The sequence below is a fragment of the Sardina pilchardus genome, chromosome 14 (assembly GCF_963854185.1).
Source record: "Sardina pilchardus chromosome 14, fSarPil1.1, whole genome shotgun sequence".
NCBI lineage: Eukaryota > Metazoa > Chordata > Actinopteri > Clupeiformes > Clupeidae > Sardina > Sardina pilchardus.
The window spans coordinates 33,539,447-33,558,326 of NC_085007.1; the positions used below are offsets into that span (position 1 = coordinate 33,539,447).

The window sequence follows — 18,880 nt, forward strand, 5'->3', positions numbered from 1 at the left end:
TATATAAATAAACTTGACTTGACTTGAAACTTGACTTCACCTGGCTGCGAGGCTGACCGGACATAGTGCGCTTGGGGTTGTTTTAAATTAATGAACCCGCGAAGACCACCTGTGCTGCCGTGTTGTCATGTCTGTGGAATTGTTTGGTGGCGCGGCTTCCTCGTGGCTGTCTCTTTGAGAGCTCCTGCTGTGCTGTTCGTTAGGTTACAGCGAACAAGTCATTGGTATGTGTTATTTCTATCAGAGCGCTCAATATTTGCTCTTTATAGCATTCTGTTCATTATTAGTATTTAGGAATTTGTTGTCGCTTATCTCTGAGGCTACCGATTTAGCAGTGTAGCACCTTATTCCACTTTGTATTGTGTTTACAGCTCAACCGGGCATTGTGCGTGGGTTTTTCAGTAGCGCGCTTCATTGTGGTTTTGCCGGTAGCGCACCTCATCATTGCAGCCTGTCTTATGGTGGGGATCGCTAATTTCCTGAACCTGGTAGGCATTCACTTTGAATGTGTTTCTGTGAATGTATTTCTTTGCCTAAGTCACATAAGATGTTCATTGTAATTATTGAATGGTTTTATGGCCTGTGCTTGACTTGGGTTTATTCTGATTTTGGGGTTATCATGCCGTTTTCTATATAAAATGCACTTCTCTTACTGGTGGCATAAGAGATTTTTAGAAGATGCTTCTTGCACAGGCTCTTAGTGGAAATGTGTTTAATCTATGTATGTTCATGTAGTGCTTTGCTGGTTTATTTCAGGAGAGTTGCTGTTTCTCGCCCTCGTATACCAGCATAGAGTGGTTAATCACTGTTTTCCCCTCGCAATTAAAGTACATTCGTAACAGGTGCCCACAATTTGTTATTTTGTTTAGTTTGAAATTTGTATGTTTTGTTTGTTATTTTCTTGGTATAGCTCTATGGTAGCCGCGCTGCTCCCTCTGTTGCGGGCTGAGTTACTTGCCCGTGACACCCAGACCTGAACCCCTTAGCAACTTCCCCCAGCCCTTAGGCTAATCATAGTGTGTGAGTGTGCAATTGTCAGTTGTCCATTTCGGGGTGTATTGCACTATTGATTGTATTGAAGAGTTTATGAATGCCCATGTTGGGGTGTATCACACTATGTTGGTTTTTGTGTGTATTTAAAAGGTTGGGTTGTGTGTGAATTGCTTTGATATATGCCCTCCCCTCCCCCCTGGTGCTCAGTCTGGGTGTTACGCCCTTGTGTATGGCCTAATACTCGCAACCATTTCTTAGTAGCCATCTAGAGAGCTTTCCCCCCTCCCCCTTCTCCCCTTTTGGGTGGTGTTCCTCTAGCCTGCCACTAGGGTGGGAAATGCCCTTTTGTTATTTCGTTTGGACTAGAATGTTTATGGTGGGTGCCTGTTGCCATGTAACTTGCCATGTAATAAAAGAGAAAAAAAACCTGGAACCTTGAAACCACAGTGTTGGTAAATAAAATCTATTTGTGTATTTTTGTAAACTCAGCCTCTGTCTAGTCATTACGTTGTCTACCTTATGCGGGATATTATTCACAAATTGACTACAAGGTTACATATGCTTGCCTGATCTGAATGCACCTTTTCTCGGTCGGAATAGGCTTACTTTCGCTTTTGGCCAATATCATTTGAAGCTGGATTTTTTTGGATAGGACTACACACAATTATGTATGCTTTTTAAACGTAGACGTAAACGTATCACGTAGTTTACAACTACCAATTGAAATCAAAGTAACTTAGGCCTACATCGATTCCACTCTCAAAGAACCGCACGCACTTCAAAGAATCATGCGTTTCACAGGCAGGCTAAACCGAGCGCGTAATTTAGGCGCTCCGTTCGCTAAAATATAGAATACTGGTCTATTTAGTTTTCACACGTTCGCGTTGCTATCACATCTGATGTAGCCAGTTACACTGATCATAGATAGAGGAAGGTGGTTGATGTTGCCTCCCTGTCAGTCTCACGTGCGTGCATTGTATTGCAGTGTATTGCTGTATCAAACCTTTAAAGCTCTCGCGGGCCACATACTGTATCAGACCTTGTAAGCTCTCGCGGGCCATAAGAAATGACGTAGCGGGCCGCATTTGGCCCGCAGGCCTTGAGTTTGACACCTGTGCTTGAAAACATGGAGTTTTGTAGGCCTACTGTTCTCACTCACTTTGGGCTTGTTATAGGCTGTCTGGCACAATCAGTAGGGAAATTCTTGCCGCTTCACAAATCGGCTTCCTGACTGATCCGCAAGACGGTTGGTCACAGACACCATGCACTTAGGCTATGGATAAACTGTGTCGTGCAGGCCAGGTTCAACAATATTAAACGTAGGCTACACTACTATGAAACTATAGGCAATTGTAAAACGACATAAGTTTAATTTAGAATGGTTTATGGACGGCATGCTATTTAAAGGTGAATAAACGCATCAGAGATGCGTAAACGCTATTCTGCACTTCAGCTGGTGAAAGCGTTAGCGTCTTGCCCCCACTACGTCTGGTTAGAATATACTGGAGGGAAATATCGAAAACAACTGCCGCTATGCAACCACTCACCAACGTCAGCTGTTCACATGATTACCCATCTCCTCATTGGTTGATGAATACGGATGTAAACTTCAACAAAATGCGGAAAGTCTACGCGTGAAGTAACTTCATAACGACGGCAAAGATTGATTTTGTGTTCAGATAACAAGAGCTACCCTTAACTGAAACGTATGAGGACTGTACCGTTAAGTAGGCTACTAAGTAGACCAGTTGCTAGTCAGCGTTTTGGTGTTACGATACTAAAATGGGAATAGCCTTCACCGTATTGGGCATTTTTACCTTGTTTTACTTGCAGGTTTTAGATGCTAAACCACCACATATAGTCTTCATTTTAGCCGATGATTTAGGGTGGAATGATGTAGGTTTTCATGGATCCGAAATCAAAACTCCGAACTTGGATAGACTGTCAAAAAGTGGAGTCCAATTGGAGAACTATTACGTTCAACCGATATGCACACCTTCCAGGAACCAGCTGATGACCGGGAAATACCAGGTAGGCTACACAGATGCTGCGTCGTGTAACGTAGGCTATTTGTGAGGATGCTGACCGGTGTTTTTGATGTGCGTAATACGTTTTTGAAGTGATTTGTTATAGGTGTGTCTGATTAGCTCCATATAGGTGAACTATTCTGCATTGGTTTGGAGTCATAGGTCACATGGCGTGTGTGTGTGTGTGTGTGTGTGTGTGTGTGTGTGTGTGTGTGTGTGTGTTTCAAACACTCATACAAAGGTCTTGTAACAGAGATTTGTCCAATGTAAGGACAAGGTGTAGCAGACTGCCTCAACTAGTCTGAAAGGCCCCCGGACCTCCGAGTGTTAGTGATATCGCTATCTTGATATTGTACTCTAGATCCACACTGGTATGCAGCACCAGATCATATGGCCTTGCCAACCCTACTGTGTGCCATTGGAGGAAAAACTTCTACCTGAGGTTCTGAAGGAAGCAGGCTATGCTACACATATGGTGGGGAAGTGGCACCTTGGCATGTACCGCAGAGAATGCACGCCCACTCATCGTGGGTTTGATTCCTATTTTGGTAGGTTTTTTTTGGTGAGTTAAATGAATGATTGAATAATGCACATTTATAAAATTGTTACACTGAAGTATTTGTTTTTTTTTTATGACTGCTGCATAATTACAGTGGATGCAAAACAAGGCACTGTGTTGTTATTCTGTGGTTTCCTGTTACAGTGCATGCAAAGCAATGTGCAATGGTAGCTGTTTATTATTAGAGTGTGTTGAATGTAATATCACATATGTTTTGCTAAAAATGTGCTCTGGCTTAAATAACAGCCTGGTCGGAAGCAGTGATGGGCAGTAACGCGTTACTGTAATCCGATTACTTTTTTCAAGTAACGAGTAAAGTATGGGATTACAATCGCAAAATCAGTAATTGGATTACCTTTACTTGCCTGCAAGCAGGCTGCGTTACTGCGTTACTAAACTGTGATTTTAATTGCTGTGAGACTGTCTGGTGAGTGGTGACAAATCAGTATAGCCTAACGTGCAACGCATTGCGAGAGATAACAACAGCCGAGACAGTGCGGGAGAGAGCATATGACCATGCTGCATTTCATAGCCTACATGAGTTGGGGTTTTCCTAAATGTTTCCCATAGTTCGGGACTTGGACTTCTTTTGCTTATCATTACTTCACTTTTATTCTTCTTTTTACTTTCATTTAATTCGATGACTTATGCTTTCCCCTATAGCTTTCCCTCTGGACTGATGCTTCAACTCAAATGTCTTTTCAAATTCGAAATTGAGGTCGTTTACGTTCGAACTTGTTTTTGGTGGACATAGGCTAAGGGTTAAGTTTGTAGGCTACGTCGGAGTCTTTGCGAGACAATGAGTAAAATGTCCGTAAATATTAGGTAGAGCCTGTATCATGTTCTCTGTAGGCTAGCTGCTCTCAGACATAACCCCTGCAGTAGCCTATGTGGTTTGCCAAACGGAGGTCCGACCCTCGGTTAATTTTACAGAATCCATGTGTGTTTGAGTGAGGGGCTGCGCAGAATGCGGCCGCTGTCACAGGGCTCTCTGTTTCTGTTTTACCACGGACAGTGCGCCCGTTCCGAATATTGTTGCAACAATGCAGCATGTTTTCTGTCAGGTTTGGAGTTTGACATGCAGGTTAAAACTGCGCAACATTTAATTGGAATCAGCAGTGACGCACGTTGTTCATTTCACATAATCTGAACGAATTCACGTTCTTTATTTGCAAATGTGTTGCGTGCAGTAGTTCATAGTTCACAGAACTTGTTTATGCACAAGCACAACACTGCATTTAATTCTATTTTATATGATGGAATATGCAGAAAGAATAGAATTAGGCTGAAAGGTGTAGGCCTATTGCTTTATAGCATATTCAGGTTGTGTAGCCAGCTAGTGTGTTTTTGAAAAGTAACTAAGTAAAGTAATTAGTAAAGTAACTAATTACTTTTTGAAAAAGTAAACAGTAACTAATTACTTTTCCCAAGTAACTTGACCAACACTGGTCGGAAGTGATATTTGAAATGAGTCTAAAAAGTTATACCATGTTTTTTGTGAATTGAATTGCTTGAAGAACAGAAGAAAGGCTGATCCTATTCTTTTGAAAAAGTATGCAGATCAGATGAGATTGTTGGAAGTTTTGCTTTCGGGGTCACCCTACAGCTGGGAAACACTATTGTTTTCTACTACTGTTGTAAAATCTGGCACGGTTGCACAGAGTTAGACATAATAGGCTATATATAGTCGGCAGGCCAAGACCCTGAAAAAAACCTTTGATGGCATTTTTTGTTAAAAGTTGGCAACCATGCTAGAAGTTATTAGAGGGCTCTGAGGTTCCAGAATTCAGTGGTTGCCAAAGTCATATTCATAATTTAAGGTCAAATTTGAAGGTCAAAAACAATAGATTTTATGGTTCGTCGTTTTGGGGGACTCTATTTTCATGGCATTCTTTATAAAAAGTTGGCAACCATGCTAGAAGTTATTAGTAGAGTCTGAGGTTCCAGAATCCAGCGGTTGACAAAATCATATTTATAATTTAAGGTCAAATTTTAAGGTCAAAAGGTCAAAAACAATAGATTTCATGGTTTGTCTTTTTGGGGGGCTCTATTTTCTTGGCATTCTTTTTAAAAAGATGGCAAACATGCTAGAAGTTATTAATGGGGTCTGAGGTTTCAGAATCCTGTTCCAAGAAGTTATCTGATAACGTGTGTTTGTAGAACCAAGTCTGCAGTTGTGATGCTGATAGATGTCTTAACAATGCAGGGATGGAACATGATCTGGACGACACAGCCTATTTGTAATACAGCAACAATACGTGCAAGATGGCAAACATTACAAAAAAATTCAGACAGTCTGCAATGACATTTGATTTTTTTGCCTTGAAATAAAGGAGCAATCTCTTGACATACATCCTTGTTATTCATTAGCAATATACTCTAGAAAACATGTTGTGTTTTTTGTACCGTAAAGGAGTGATGGCCATATATATTCTAAATGTCCAAATTAGTTATAGATATTTGAAATTTCCATCCTTCATGTACCAAATATCTAATATTCATTTTATATTTTATGAACGTACATGTAGAGAAAACCTGAAATTTGACCTCGATTGACCTTTTGACCTCAATATTTGACCTTTAAGGTCAAGTTCCATGTTGGCAACTGAGTAATTCTCAAACCTTAATCCATGCTGATAACCTCTGGCATAGCTGCCAACTTTGAATAAAAAATGCCACAAAAAGTTTTTTTAGGGTCTTGGCCTACTGATATTCATGACCGATAGCGTAATCTAGGGTGGTCATTTTTAGTGTCTAGCCTATGATAAAAAAATGATGGTCATCAGATATCGTAGGCTATGATATGCATGTCCATGCACAAGCAAAATGTTTGAAGAGCCTACATAGCCTGTAACTTCGCTGCTCCGGGGACTAGCAATCTCATCGGAGAGGTGGCAAGCATATGCCCAGTGAACAGAACACGTTTACATGTCTAGCATCATGGGTCTGGTGAATATATCGAATGCAGATGGATACAAGCTAATGCTTTTTCTGGTCTAGACTAGAAGCATGTTTCAAAGATTTAGCCTAATGTAAAAATCTCAAAAATGTTGTGTGCACCCAACTAATGTGTGGTAACTTGGTAAATAACAAGGACCACAAAGCTGGTGTATAAGTGGTAGCTTTTATATTCAAAGTAATAGAAACGAACAGCAGTGTTACAGGGTTCAGGAAGACCACATTCTACTGGCAAGGAAGGTACAGGTGGTACGGGTTGAGAATGCTCTTTTCTTTGCTGCACATCAGGAATCTCGAAGGTTCAGCATTTGTAATTAAAACTGCAACCGCAGGGGGGGGCAACATAAGACCGCCCTAATAACATGCAGGTTCGGCTCATGCCGGAAAAACACGATAAAACCCGAACACACCGCGCTGGTGACAAGCGGAGAAAAGAGACATGACGCTCAGCATCTCAGATGGCAGTTGCAGAGTTTTCGAATGTTTCATTCCGACATATCCCCACTCGGCAGTATTTAACTTTGTTTTCAAACAATGTGCCATTCCGACATGAGGTCATTAATAGGCTATTAATGTCATAACTAACATATCCCCACTCGGCAGTATTTAACTTTGTTTTCAAACAACGTGCCATTCCGACATGAGGTCATTAATAGGCTATTAATGTCATAACTATTAGGCTGCAGAGAGAGGCGTGCTCAAACTCCAAGATATCTCCTTCTTCGGGTGCGAGTTAAATATCGTATTCCAATGTGCAAAAGAACCGCACTCACTAGTTTGTTATCTTTTTATTCTTTATTGTAGCACCATGCCTAAAAAACAAACACGTTTCGGCGTCAAGCCGTCCTTAGTGTGAGTACTAGGCATGGCTGTAGGCAGCTATGAGGCCACTGAGATCTGGACCTCATCAGTTTTGAGAGCTGGAAATACATGTGTTTACTAAATATCGGTAGCCTATTGTTGTGTATGTTGCGTACACGACTCGGGGAAGTGAAAGCAGTTCTGTATAGACATTGCAAGTTTTCATGGTGATCATCGGCGCAGCTGTAGCTGATTGTGAAAGCCGATTGAAAATACATAAGTTTAGAGCGAACGTTTCAACTATGTTTGCCATGGTGGACAAAAACACTAAAATAAAACAATAGCCTAAATAACTGTAGTGCATAATGGACACGGCTCTATCCTAAATAATTTTCGAGGTTCGCCATTTGGTAATATGACCTATCCTTACTGACAATAATTTAGATTGAGCACAACTAAAGTTGCACGAAGGCAAAATACAGTCCTAAGCCTATTATATATAGCCTGGCCAATTAATAGCCTATATTGTAGATGGGTCATTCCGTGTCAAATCAGACAAAATCCAGGAAAATGGTTGCAGCACCGACTCGGATTTTCTTCAAAGTTTGTCTACACAATGTTTAGGTTCCATAACTAAAATCTGTAAAATATTTTTGTTCAATTCTATTGTTTTCATTGTCTTTTTGCCCTTGACTTTTTACACTCTCTAAATGACCTTATCTTGGAGGCCATGTTAAGGTACTCATATCTTAAAAAGTATCATTCCTAGCCTGACTAAACTTTATAGAAAGGGAAGACAAGCATGTTCTCAGTAAGATTCAATGTAAGATTCAATGATTAAATGTTTGTACCACAGTCTCATTGGTTGTACAGAAGTCCATAGTTTCTGAAAAAACATGCAAAAAAAGTGATATTGAGGGTCTCAAAACTTTTTTATTGGGACACACCTGCCATCAATGAGTCTTTTCTATAGAAATATAATCCTTTGTTAAAGTTGTCCCAAAATGTGAAGTCTCCAAATCAAATGAATTTGACAATAATAAGGATAAAACAAGGTATGTTTGTATTTTTGTGTCATTTTCATGCAGCTGAAAAGCTATGTGGGGTAGGTAGTAGGATCATGAAAATCTATGTGGAAATAGAAAAGTATATGGACATGTAGTGTATAAAGTTGTAATATTGCATCTAAGCCCCGTTCACAGAATAAATGCATGTAGTTACAGGTGTTTTGGTAACACCAGAATAAACATTTACAATAAAAAAAGTGAAGTTTGGCACCCCCCTCTGGCGAAACAGTAGCATTTTGCTACTTTTGCAAGGCATTAAAGGGATAATCCGGAGTGAAATGCACTTTAGATCAATTTTTCGGACTATTGGGAGTACATACGTTGAGTTGACACCAAAATCATGTAATTCGGATGTATTTTGAGAAAGTTCGAGTTCACCGTTTTTAGCCAAAACTCGTTAGCCTGGAAGTGACCGTGGCAAGTCCTTTTGCCGCTACAAAACGCTATTTTTATACCTCTTCTTGGTATTAAATATTTCCTCCATATGAATGGTTGCCATGCAACATCGAGACGCAGCCACTTTAACTTTTGTGCAAGTTGTGGTAGTGCATTAACGAAATGCGGTCAAGGTGTATGTTTGTGTTGGATTTTATAACAGCATCGAACGCGATTCAGCCAATCATCATCAAGGACCGGAACTATCCGTGTTAGAAAATAATATTCACACATCATGTACATTATTTTCACAATTTCCCAGCATAAAAGTTGGGAAGGCTTAGCCTTCCCAAGCCTCCATTACGCGCCCATGCCTCACGCACGAGCAAGTCGGTCTCTTCTGGATTAGACGCCCAGGTAACTCCGCCATGATAATACCAACAGACCATTGAACAATGCGCCAGGCTTTTAAAGGGAATGAGAGTGTGAAATCTAATTGGTTTATTGCACGCTACGCCCAAAAGACACCCACGACTAATTAACTCAATTAAGACAACCCCTTTTCACTTTGCGCCGAGCGCAATGTTCACTTTTCACGCAGTCATTATAGCCTTTTGCGCTAGGGCCCCCAAAGAAACTTGCGCGAGTGACTTGCGACAATGCCCATTTGATCCTGATAATAGAGCCCATTGGTTCTATCTGTGCTCTTAACACAGGTGATATCACTAATTAGCTGCTCTGCCTGGCTGAAGAGTTGTACTAATTAGAATCAGCTGGTTGGTTGGACTTTTCCACCTCTGCACACACTGCCCCTTAAAGGGATAATCCGGAGTGAAATGCACTTTAGATAAATTTTTCGGACTATTGGGAGTACATACGTTGAGTTGACACCAAAATCATCATTCGGATGTATTTTGAGAAAGTTCGAGCTCACCGTTTTTAGCCAAAACTCGTTAGCCTGGAAATTTATTCGGATAGAGAGTCCAGAATAAATTTAATCGAGTCAGTACCTTTCCGGAAATGTCGCTGCTGCAGCTGGCAACGTTTGTTCAACACTTTATTAACATTTCCGGAAAGGTACGGACTCGATTAAATTCATTCTGGACTCTCTATCCGACCACATAAAGACGTGGGGATACTTCGGTTTGGCTTTAGGGATCCTCTACTCACTACCACGTAAGTGTAGTGTTGTTTGGAACAGTAGTATAAAAATAGAGTTTTGTAGCGGCGAAAGGACATGCCCGCGTCACTTCCAGGCTAACGAGTTTTGGCTAAAAACGGTGAGCTCGAACTTTCTCAAAATACATCCGAATGACATGATATTGGTGTCAACTCAACGTATGTACCCCCAATAGTCCGAAAAATTGATCTAAAGTGCATTTCACTCCGGATTATCCCTTTAAGCCACATACATACAACACACTGCCTTGTCCTGTCCTGTTCACCTTCCTCTGTCCACAGCTGTTGTAAATTAACTCTGTCCACAACTGTAAATTAAAGTTTGTTTCACATTTTATCTTATGTCTTGCTTTTGCATGCACTGGTAATTTCCTCGAAATTACGTTTTCTAGTTACCATTAGAATCAACTTATCTTGGCTGTTAGCCTGGTCAGGAGCAGGCTAGCTCCACAAAATAAATCACCATGGTAACTGTCTAGACTACCAAGCTCAGAGTAGCCATGACATGAAGGGAGACCACACCGTTTGAACAGTTAAATCAAATAATTTATTAAAGCATAAAATGATACGATTAAAGCATGATCTAAATCAAGACAAATGTCAAGTCAGTAAATGAGAAGCAACAAAAGGTAACTCAAATGTGTTTTGGAGATTAGTGAAGTAGACTATGTGTTAAGCAAAAGGCAAAAGGAGTATAATGGTGCTGCCACCATCACCAGAGCCAAGCAAAGCAGAGCAATGCAGCGCAGAGCAAAGCAGAGACAGACCAGTAGGTCAGAGATGTTTTTGAACAGTCCCGCCAATCAGCTGTTGTCTAGCCCAGGTAGACCAACAAACAGACAGCTCCCCCTTCAGACCTAGGGGAGAGAGACTGCCCAAACTTACACTGTCATAAGGTGGAGTGAGCGCACCCAGCACGGCAAAGCCGGGCATGACATAACTTATACCATAACATATCCTGCTTCCCCCTATCCCGCTTTTGTGCAACTGGATCACGGATAAATTGAGCCAGGATAACCAAGATATCCCGGGTTAATCCCTTATCCTAGTTTTGTGCAATAGGCCCCTGGACAGGCTCTATGACGCCCAGTGCCTGTAACACTCCAGCTCTTCCTCTTTTGCTTTTCATGGCATAGGGTACCACTCTGGGCTTAAAGAAACGTGGTGTTGCGTCTGGATCAACATGGAGCTTCACAGTCACTCCTTTAAGTGTGCCCAGTTCTTCTCTGAACACGTCACTGTATTTCTGCAAAATGTCCTCTGTCGTGTGAGCATACTTGATTTCATGCCAATTCAGCTTAATTTTTCGAAGCCAGTCGCCACCCAACAGACTGGGCCCACCACCCTTGGCTATAACAAGTCTGTCTTCAGCCTTTTTGACTTCCTGCTGAAATGTTCACATGTAACACTCCCAAATGAGGTATGGCCTGCCCTGTGTATGTCCTTAATCTGAGAGTCGAAGGCTTAATAGGAGGTGGCTTGTGTCCCCACGTCCTCCTGTAGGTCTCCTCACTGATGACCGATGCCGTAGCCCCAGAATCAATTTCAAACTTAATGTCCATTCCTTCAACAGTCACTGTTGCATAATAGGGCATAGGCGGTTCCTCGTTTGTGTCCACAGCAAACATGTTAAAAGCACAGGCTACATCTCCTTCATCTTCTTCGACGTGATGTGTGGGCGCTTGAGCCTGCTGGGCTTTCCCTTTTTCATTCTTAGCACTCCTGCACATTTTCGCTAAGTTTCCTTTTTTTATTGCAGGCATGACAGACAGTGTCTTTAAATTTGCAGTCGTTTGCATAGTGCGCCCCTCCACACCTAAAACACTCCACTTTCTTTGCTGGTTTGACCGAATCTCTCTTTACGTGGTGCACCGCCATCGGCTGCGATCCTGCCTGACCCTTTTGAATGTCTTTGGCATTATTTGCAGCCATCTCGATCCCTTGTGAAATTTCTAGGGCTTTCTTAAAAGTCAGTGGTGGAGTTTCCCCTAGCAAGCGGCGCTGAATAGCATCATTTTTAATTCCTCATACTAATCTGTCACGGAGCATGTCATCCAGGACTGGCCCAAAATCACAATGTTCAGACAGCTACCGCAATTCTGCAACAAAGTTAGCTACAGACTGGCCTGACTGTGAAATTTGAAGCGTTGGACTATTACCGATGGCTTTGGGTTGTGGTGGTTCCCGACAAGCTGGACCAAGTCATCGTATGGAATTTCCCCCGGTTTCCTCGGTGTGGCCAAATTCCTTATCATCTTATAAGTCTTTGCCCCACACACACTCAGGAGAATGGAGCGCTTTCTAGCCTCCTCTGTAATTCCATTAGCAGCGAAAAAGTGTCCCAACCTTTCCTCATACTCTGTCCAGTCCTCGTCTCCTTCCACAAATTCACTGATAGTCCCAAACGTATGCGAATGCGAGGCTCTTCTCCTTGCCCTTGCCGCCGACCGTCAGCCACTCTGCGTCTCTCCTCCACACGATCCTCTTCACTGCTTCCACTCATGAAACTAGCCGCCTAATGTTGATTAGCTAGCACTGTAATTTAGCTAACACTAAAGAGAAAACGAATGTAAACAACACTTCCAGCTCACCTCGTCGCCAAAAATATGTGGTAACTTGGTAAATAACAAGGACCACAAAGATGGAAAAATAAACAACAATATATATTCCTGCGTATATATATATATATATATATATATATGTGTTCTGTCTTTGCCCGGTGCGCTAATGAGGTTGTATTTAGTTTAATTTATTGACCATCTGACTCCATTATGGTATAAGCATTAGCTTCGCTGCCGATGACTGAAATATCAGTCTACAATAAGTACCAAGTATTTCTAAACTTATCTCTCTACAAGGCCGATTTGTTTAATATATCTACAGTTCATTGACTATTGGCACCTCTGTGTTTTCTCTACCAGTTCAGTGACCACTATTCGTTTGGCTAATCAGGCCGGCCGGCATTAGCATGCAGAGGCCCACAAAGCTTGGTGCAAAACTGAATTAGCGCAGTGACTCCTAATAGTATAACTGGCCCCCACAAGATACGCAGTTTAACTGAGAATTCACTTGCTAAGATATCTGATTAAACAAATGCCTTGATTAGGACTCTAATCTCAAGAAAATAATATTACCGATTACCAATTAACATCACATTTATTTGTAATCTTTCTAATACAATCAACCAAGGTATAAAGGTAATCAATAAAGGTATAAAAGTACAGACAATAATAAAGTAATAAAGAGTTAAAACAATCAACCTAAAGTAAAGTTCAAGATATCATACCTGATGTAGAAATGACTAAAGAAGTGGAGCCCTATCTAATCAGAGAGATTCCGATTCTAAATCCAACTTGGAGGGCTGCTAACCAGGCTCTCCTAGCTTGGGCTACACACTGGTGGAGTTCTTGGTAAGCAAGATCTGAAGGGTCACCTTTGTTCTTTCTTAAATATCCATCTAGACCCAGGAGGCATGTCAGCGTGGTTCCACCTTAGAAATTAACATATAGACTGTGTGGCTACAGAAAACCTTGGCCCTCCACGTGGTATATCTTTATCATTACAAAAGGAGAATGGGAGGTTTCCCATCCAAACACTGGCAATTTTCGCAATCATCAGAAAACATATTTACACTTATTTTACAATTGTACCACTGAGACCCTCTTACTTCTCGCATTGAGACATTAAAAATGATACCAAACATAGATACATTATCATTTGTCATGAAACAGATACATTTCAGTATTTTTACCCTATTCACCTGTAGTATACATTGGATAAAGCCAGTTTCAATTTTTTTTCTTTTCATTTTGTTGACATAATGAAAAGTATTTTAGAGAGGGAATTATTTTCGCCATGTTTTTTGGAATAAAATGTCATGTAAATCAGGCTAAGAATAATATATCAACAAACCCCTCTGCAAAAATCTTCTAAACATGGTTAGGTATAAGACTGAAAAGTTTGGTGTATGTAGATGCTTGTGAAGTGGAGATTTTGTTCTCGGAGTGAGAGAGGAAACTCATCCATATCCGCCTTATATTCAACAGAAGAGCTGGTTTAAAATTCAAGTAAAGGCTGGCTTACATTGCACGATTTTGGTCTGTTTTAACAGTCGGCGACTAAATTTCCAAAATCGGAAATCTTGGGAGTTGTACTGAAATCGCAGCGCGCTCACGTCATCTAAATCGTTTAGTGTAAGGTGCCAATCTTAGCGGTTTTAAGTCCGTCGGAGGCAGTCTTTTTCTAGTTTTGCCGTTACGACAATATCAAACATGTTTGATATTATCGGAAGTCTTTTCAGTCGTGGCTCATGCAAATAGTGACGTGAACATTAAAAACCAATAGTAACCTTGCTCGAACATGAAACAGGAAGGGGCAAAATAGGCGACAGCTGTAGCCTTTATGATTATTTGTTATTTCATTTCTCATAATTTATTAGTCGGCTGTTCTACGTGACAGAACAACTCTATATCTGTTAGTGATGTCACACATCAAACAATGCTGCAGAAACGCGAAAAAAAAATACTTTGATATGAGTAGACTATCATGTGATTTCCTGTGAATGATGACGTGTAGCCTATTGCACCATGGAAATAATTTGAGGGAATCTAGCAGCAGTCTTGTAAATAGTGACCCACAGTCTTTGCAAAATCCTAATCTGAGACTGGCCTGTGACTAAAAACTCAATGAATTGTCTTTAGATGTGAGAGGGTCTGAGACTGTAGTTTTTCAAAAATATTTTCCAAATCTTTGCAAAGTCTGGCAATGTAAGGTAGGCTTAACATGCGCTATTTAACCCCTCGAGACCGACTGTATTGCAGTCTGCTGACACAGCTAGGCGACGCTCCCAACCCATTCATTCGTTTTGGGCACGAATGAATGGGTTTGCCCTTAGTTTAAATGGAGACGCGGGGAGAGCGCGTGGCAGCTATTGCTATGTATGGAGCTGGGTTAACAAAGTTGTCTAGGCTACTGTATTCACCCACAATAGGCTATCCACTTTTTCGAAAAGAATGAAAGAAGACCGTAGACTAAAGATATGGACTGCGAGAGTAGCCTAGCCTACAGCAGCTTTCAGACACTCAAGGTGAGGAGGTGCTCCATATCAGTGTGCTGCATTATTGTGACGGGCTTTGTTTCAGGAAACATTCTTCAACACTCTGTGAAAGACCTCCGATGCGCACTGATAGCTATAGTTATGGCGCCGTAACTCAGGAGGATATAATTGAGCCTAAGAAATAGAATGTCCCGCATAGGGCATATACCCTCGTCAGCAACTTGCTCTAGGTGTCTACGCATAAAACGAAGCACCAATCAGTCTGCCTATTTGCATGGCTAAGCCGATGCCCGAGGCACCCCCATTGAAAACCTGTTGGTAGCATCGGCTAACTAGCGGCAGATTTCTGAGTGCAGGGGGCAGGTCGAGATCAGCTCTGAGACAAACGCTCACACTCGGCATCATATTTCAACACACATGTTCAATATGCACTTAGTTTATTAGTGCATCTTATGATTATGGTTTGTACTATATAGTGTTGTTTTGTTTTCATTAGGCCATTGATTAAATGTATCTTTTTTTTTTATATTGCTTAAAATGCCAGTTATATTCTGCTTGGCCCCCAATATAGTAAAGCTGGTAACTCGATGGGTGCCTTCACAGCTTTGCTGCTTGGTTCCCAATAAGAAGCCAATGAATAACAGTGCAGTGCATTGCTATTGTAATTCTATATAAAATGGAGCTTCCCGCCTCTGATGTACCCATTAAACACAATTCATTTCTACTCATTTAATTGAATATGTAGGATCACATGATCACATGTATTGCTACATACATGAACAAAATGACAGCCTGGTCAAAAGGATGTGATATGAAGGATATTTAAAGCAGGTCTGAAAATCTATAAGCAAAAAAAAATTCAGACATTCAGGTTATTGTAGGCCTTCACATTCCATTTAAAGGTATTGCTCAACACACAACACATCCTTTTAACCATTGACTTCGAAGTTGGTTTAGATAAACGTTAGCCAAATAAATAGATACAAATAAAAAAGAATAATAAAAAGTCTTGCTCTGCCTGTGACTTTTACAAAGGTGTGCTGCCAGTGTAGCCTGTAAAAAGACAATAGGCTTCTCTTCTCCACAAACGTTGTGCTATAAGTAATAGCTGGTGACTAGCTGATGATTACTTTAACTTGTTAAAACATTTCCCACAGGTTACCTAACAGGCGGAGAAAACTACTTTACTCATCAACGCTGCTACCCTATTTCGAAGTTGAATTTGACACGCTGTGCCCTGGACCTGCGTGAAGGCGAGGAGGTTGCTGCAGAGTACAATGGGACTTATTCTACTGAGCTTTTCACACATAAAGCCTCTGATCTTATTGGCAGACATGATCAAAACAAGGTATTGAACAGATGTCAACTTTGTTTTACTACTGTCTTTGAATGTACATTTCACAATATCATAACTAAAGCTCTTGCATCAGCACAGATTGCTGAATGGCACAGCCACTGTTTTAGACATTGGCCACGTTTCCCAGATTCGTTAAAGCTGGGCATGTGCGATTTTTTCAATCGCGGTATTCAGCTGCTGCTCATACTGTACGAGTGAAGGGGCAGCTCGCAGGGGCAGCTCACGATTCCTGTTCTCACACTACACGATCCGATGTTCGGATGCAATCTGACTGCTCATACTGTACGTCCATATCCAACTCGTCGGACTCTGCCATGCGGCCCCGTGCTGTCTACTTGCTTTCAGTGTTGCCAGGTCACGTGAGGAGGAATAAGCATGCATGTTGTTTAATGCAACATGCATGCATGTTGCATAAATGTTTTAACAAGTTAAAGGGATAATCCGGAGTGAAATGCACTTTAGATCAATTTTTCGGACTATTGGGAGTACATACGTTGAGTTGACACCAAAATCATGTCATTCGGATGTATTTTGAGAAAGTTCGAGCTCACCGTTTTTAGCCAAAACTCGTTAGCCTGTAAGTGACCGGGGCAGGTCCTTTCGCCACTACAAAACGCTATTTTTATACCTCTTCTACTGTTCCAAACAACACTACACTTACGTGGTAGTGAGTAGAGGGTCCCTAAAGCCAAACCGAAGTATCCCCACGTCTTTATGTGGTCGGATAGAGAGTCTAGAATGAATTTAATCGAGTCAGTACCTTTCCGGAAATGTTAGTAAAGTGTTGTGGAAGCGTTGCGCAGCTGCCGCAGCGACATTTCCGGAAGGTACTGACTCGATTAAATTCATTCTGGACTCTCTATCCGACCACATAAAGACGTGGGGATACTTCGGTTTGGCTTTAGGGACCCTCTACTCACTACCACGTAAGTGTAGTGTTGTTTGGAACAGTAGAAGAGGTATAAAAATAGCGTTTTGTAGTGGCGAAAGGACCTGCCCCGGTCACTTACAGGCTAACGAGTTTTGGCTAAAAACGGTGAACTCGAACTTTCTCAAAATACATCCGAATGACATGATTTTGGTGTCAACTCAACGTATGTACTCCCAATAGTCCGAAAAATTGATCTAAAGTGCATTTCACTCCGGATTATCCCTTTAAAGTAATCATCAGCTAGTCACCAGCTATTACTTATAGCACAACGTTTGTGGAGAAGCCTATTGTCTTTTTACAGGTTACACTGGCAGCACACCTTTGTAAAAGTCACAGGCAGAGCAAGACTGAACTTTTTATATTTATTTATTTTCAATTTTTTTTTAATTTGTATTTATTTATTTGGCTAACGTTTATCTAAACCAACTTCGAAGTCAATGGTTAAAAGGATGTGTTGTGTTGTCTGAAAATAAGCCATAATAAAGACACGACCCCAAAAAGTTAGCATCCCCTCCCCGAACCCCTGTTACATTTCTGGGGTGGTCACAGAGGAGCCTACAGTTACAGTGTAGAGTTGACACAGCTGCATAGGTTCAAAATGCCCTCTGTGTAGGCTACGTGTAGGAGCTGTGTGCAACCAGCAACTTCACACAGCCAAAATTCGGCCCGATACCCAAAATAGTCGCACGACTCAAAAATCGTGGCAAAATGGGCCAAAAATCCCAGCTTAAGAAGCTCTGAGGTGCTAAGAACTTCTTAGGAGCATTCTTAGAACGTTCTTAGAACGCTCCTAAGAAGTTCTTTGCACTTAAGAGCTTCTTAACCTGAATCAGAGCCATATAAAGAGAGAGTTGCGACAACTCCATTGACGCTAATGTTCCATATTTTCTCAACAATAGTTCCCGGAAGTTAGGATCGAACACTCGTTAACAGACAGTAAAAGACGGTTATTTTAAGATTCTAACGAACAGTCAAAATCGCTTCCGGGAACTATTTGAATATGATTTGAACTACTTGAAGTTACACGAACCACGTCACAAACCGAATTTTCTGTACCCGGGTTGTCGCAACTCTCTCTTTATATGGCTCTGACCTGAATTATTTTCCAAGTTCCTTCTAGAATTCAATGCAAGCAATCTATAGTTTCAGTATTCTGTATACAGTCTGTAGGGGAAATCTCGTAGGGTAATTGTCTCATCATAATGCGGAACTCTCAGTTCACCGAACATTCTAATCACATATTTGTGACCGTACCCCTCAACAGGTTAAAGTGAACCCCGACTAGAACGACTAGTTGGCCTTATACGATTAACATGAGCGACAGCTATAAAAGGGTGGTACCAAAACAATCCAAATGTTTCGGGTTTTTGTTAAAAACGCAGAAAATCCGTTCACTAGTAGGTCGCCATTGTTATTGACATCTCATTGCATTCTGGGTAATGACGTGTTTTGGTTGTACCAGCTGTGCCCTACCGGCGTAGGCGTGAGCGCCCTGTAGGCTTAAATCAAGAGAATAATGCAGAAGATAGGCCTACGCAATCGTTACATGATGAAAATGAAGATGTGAGAGTTGACGA

General features: G+C 41.3%; 1 protein-coding gene across 2 annotated transcripts in view; it reads left to right on the forward strand.

The window, feature by feature from the left end:
- The first annotated feature begins 2,594 nt into the window (after nucleotides 1-2,594).
- Nucleotides 2,595-18,880, forward strand: part of arsb (arylsulfatase B) — a 77,658-nt gene continuing 61,372 nt past the window's right edge. The window contains exons 1-3 of one of the 2 annotated variants that reach the window (XM_062554600.1): nucleotides 2,595-3,024; nucleotides 3,382-3,568; nucleotides 16,173-16,363. In XM_062554600.1, coding sequence (XP_062410584.1) covers nucleotides 2,776-3,024; nucleotides 3,382-3,568; nucleotides 16,173-16,363 — 627 coding nt within the window. In that variant the 5' untranslated portion in view covers nucleotides 2,595-2,775. The remainder of the gene's footprint in view (nucleotides 3,025-3,381; nucleotides 3,569-16,172; nucleotides 16,364-18,880) is intronic. The other variant, XM_062554601.1, reaches the window with a different exon arrangement.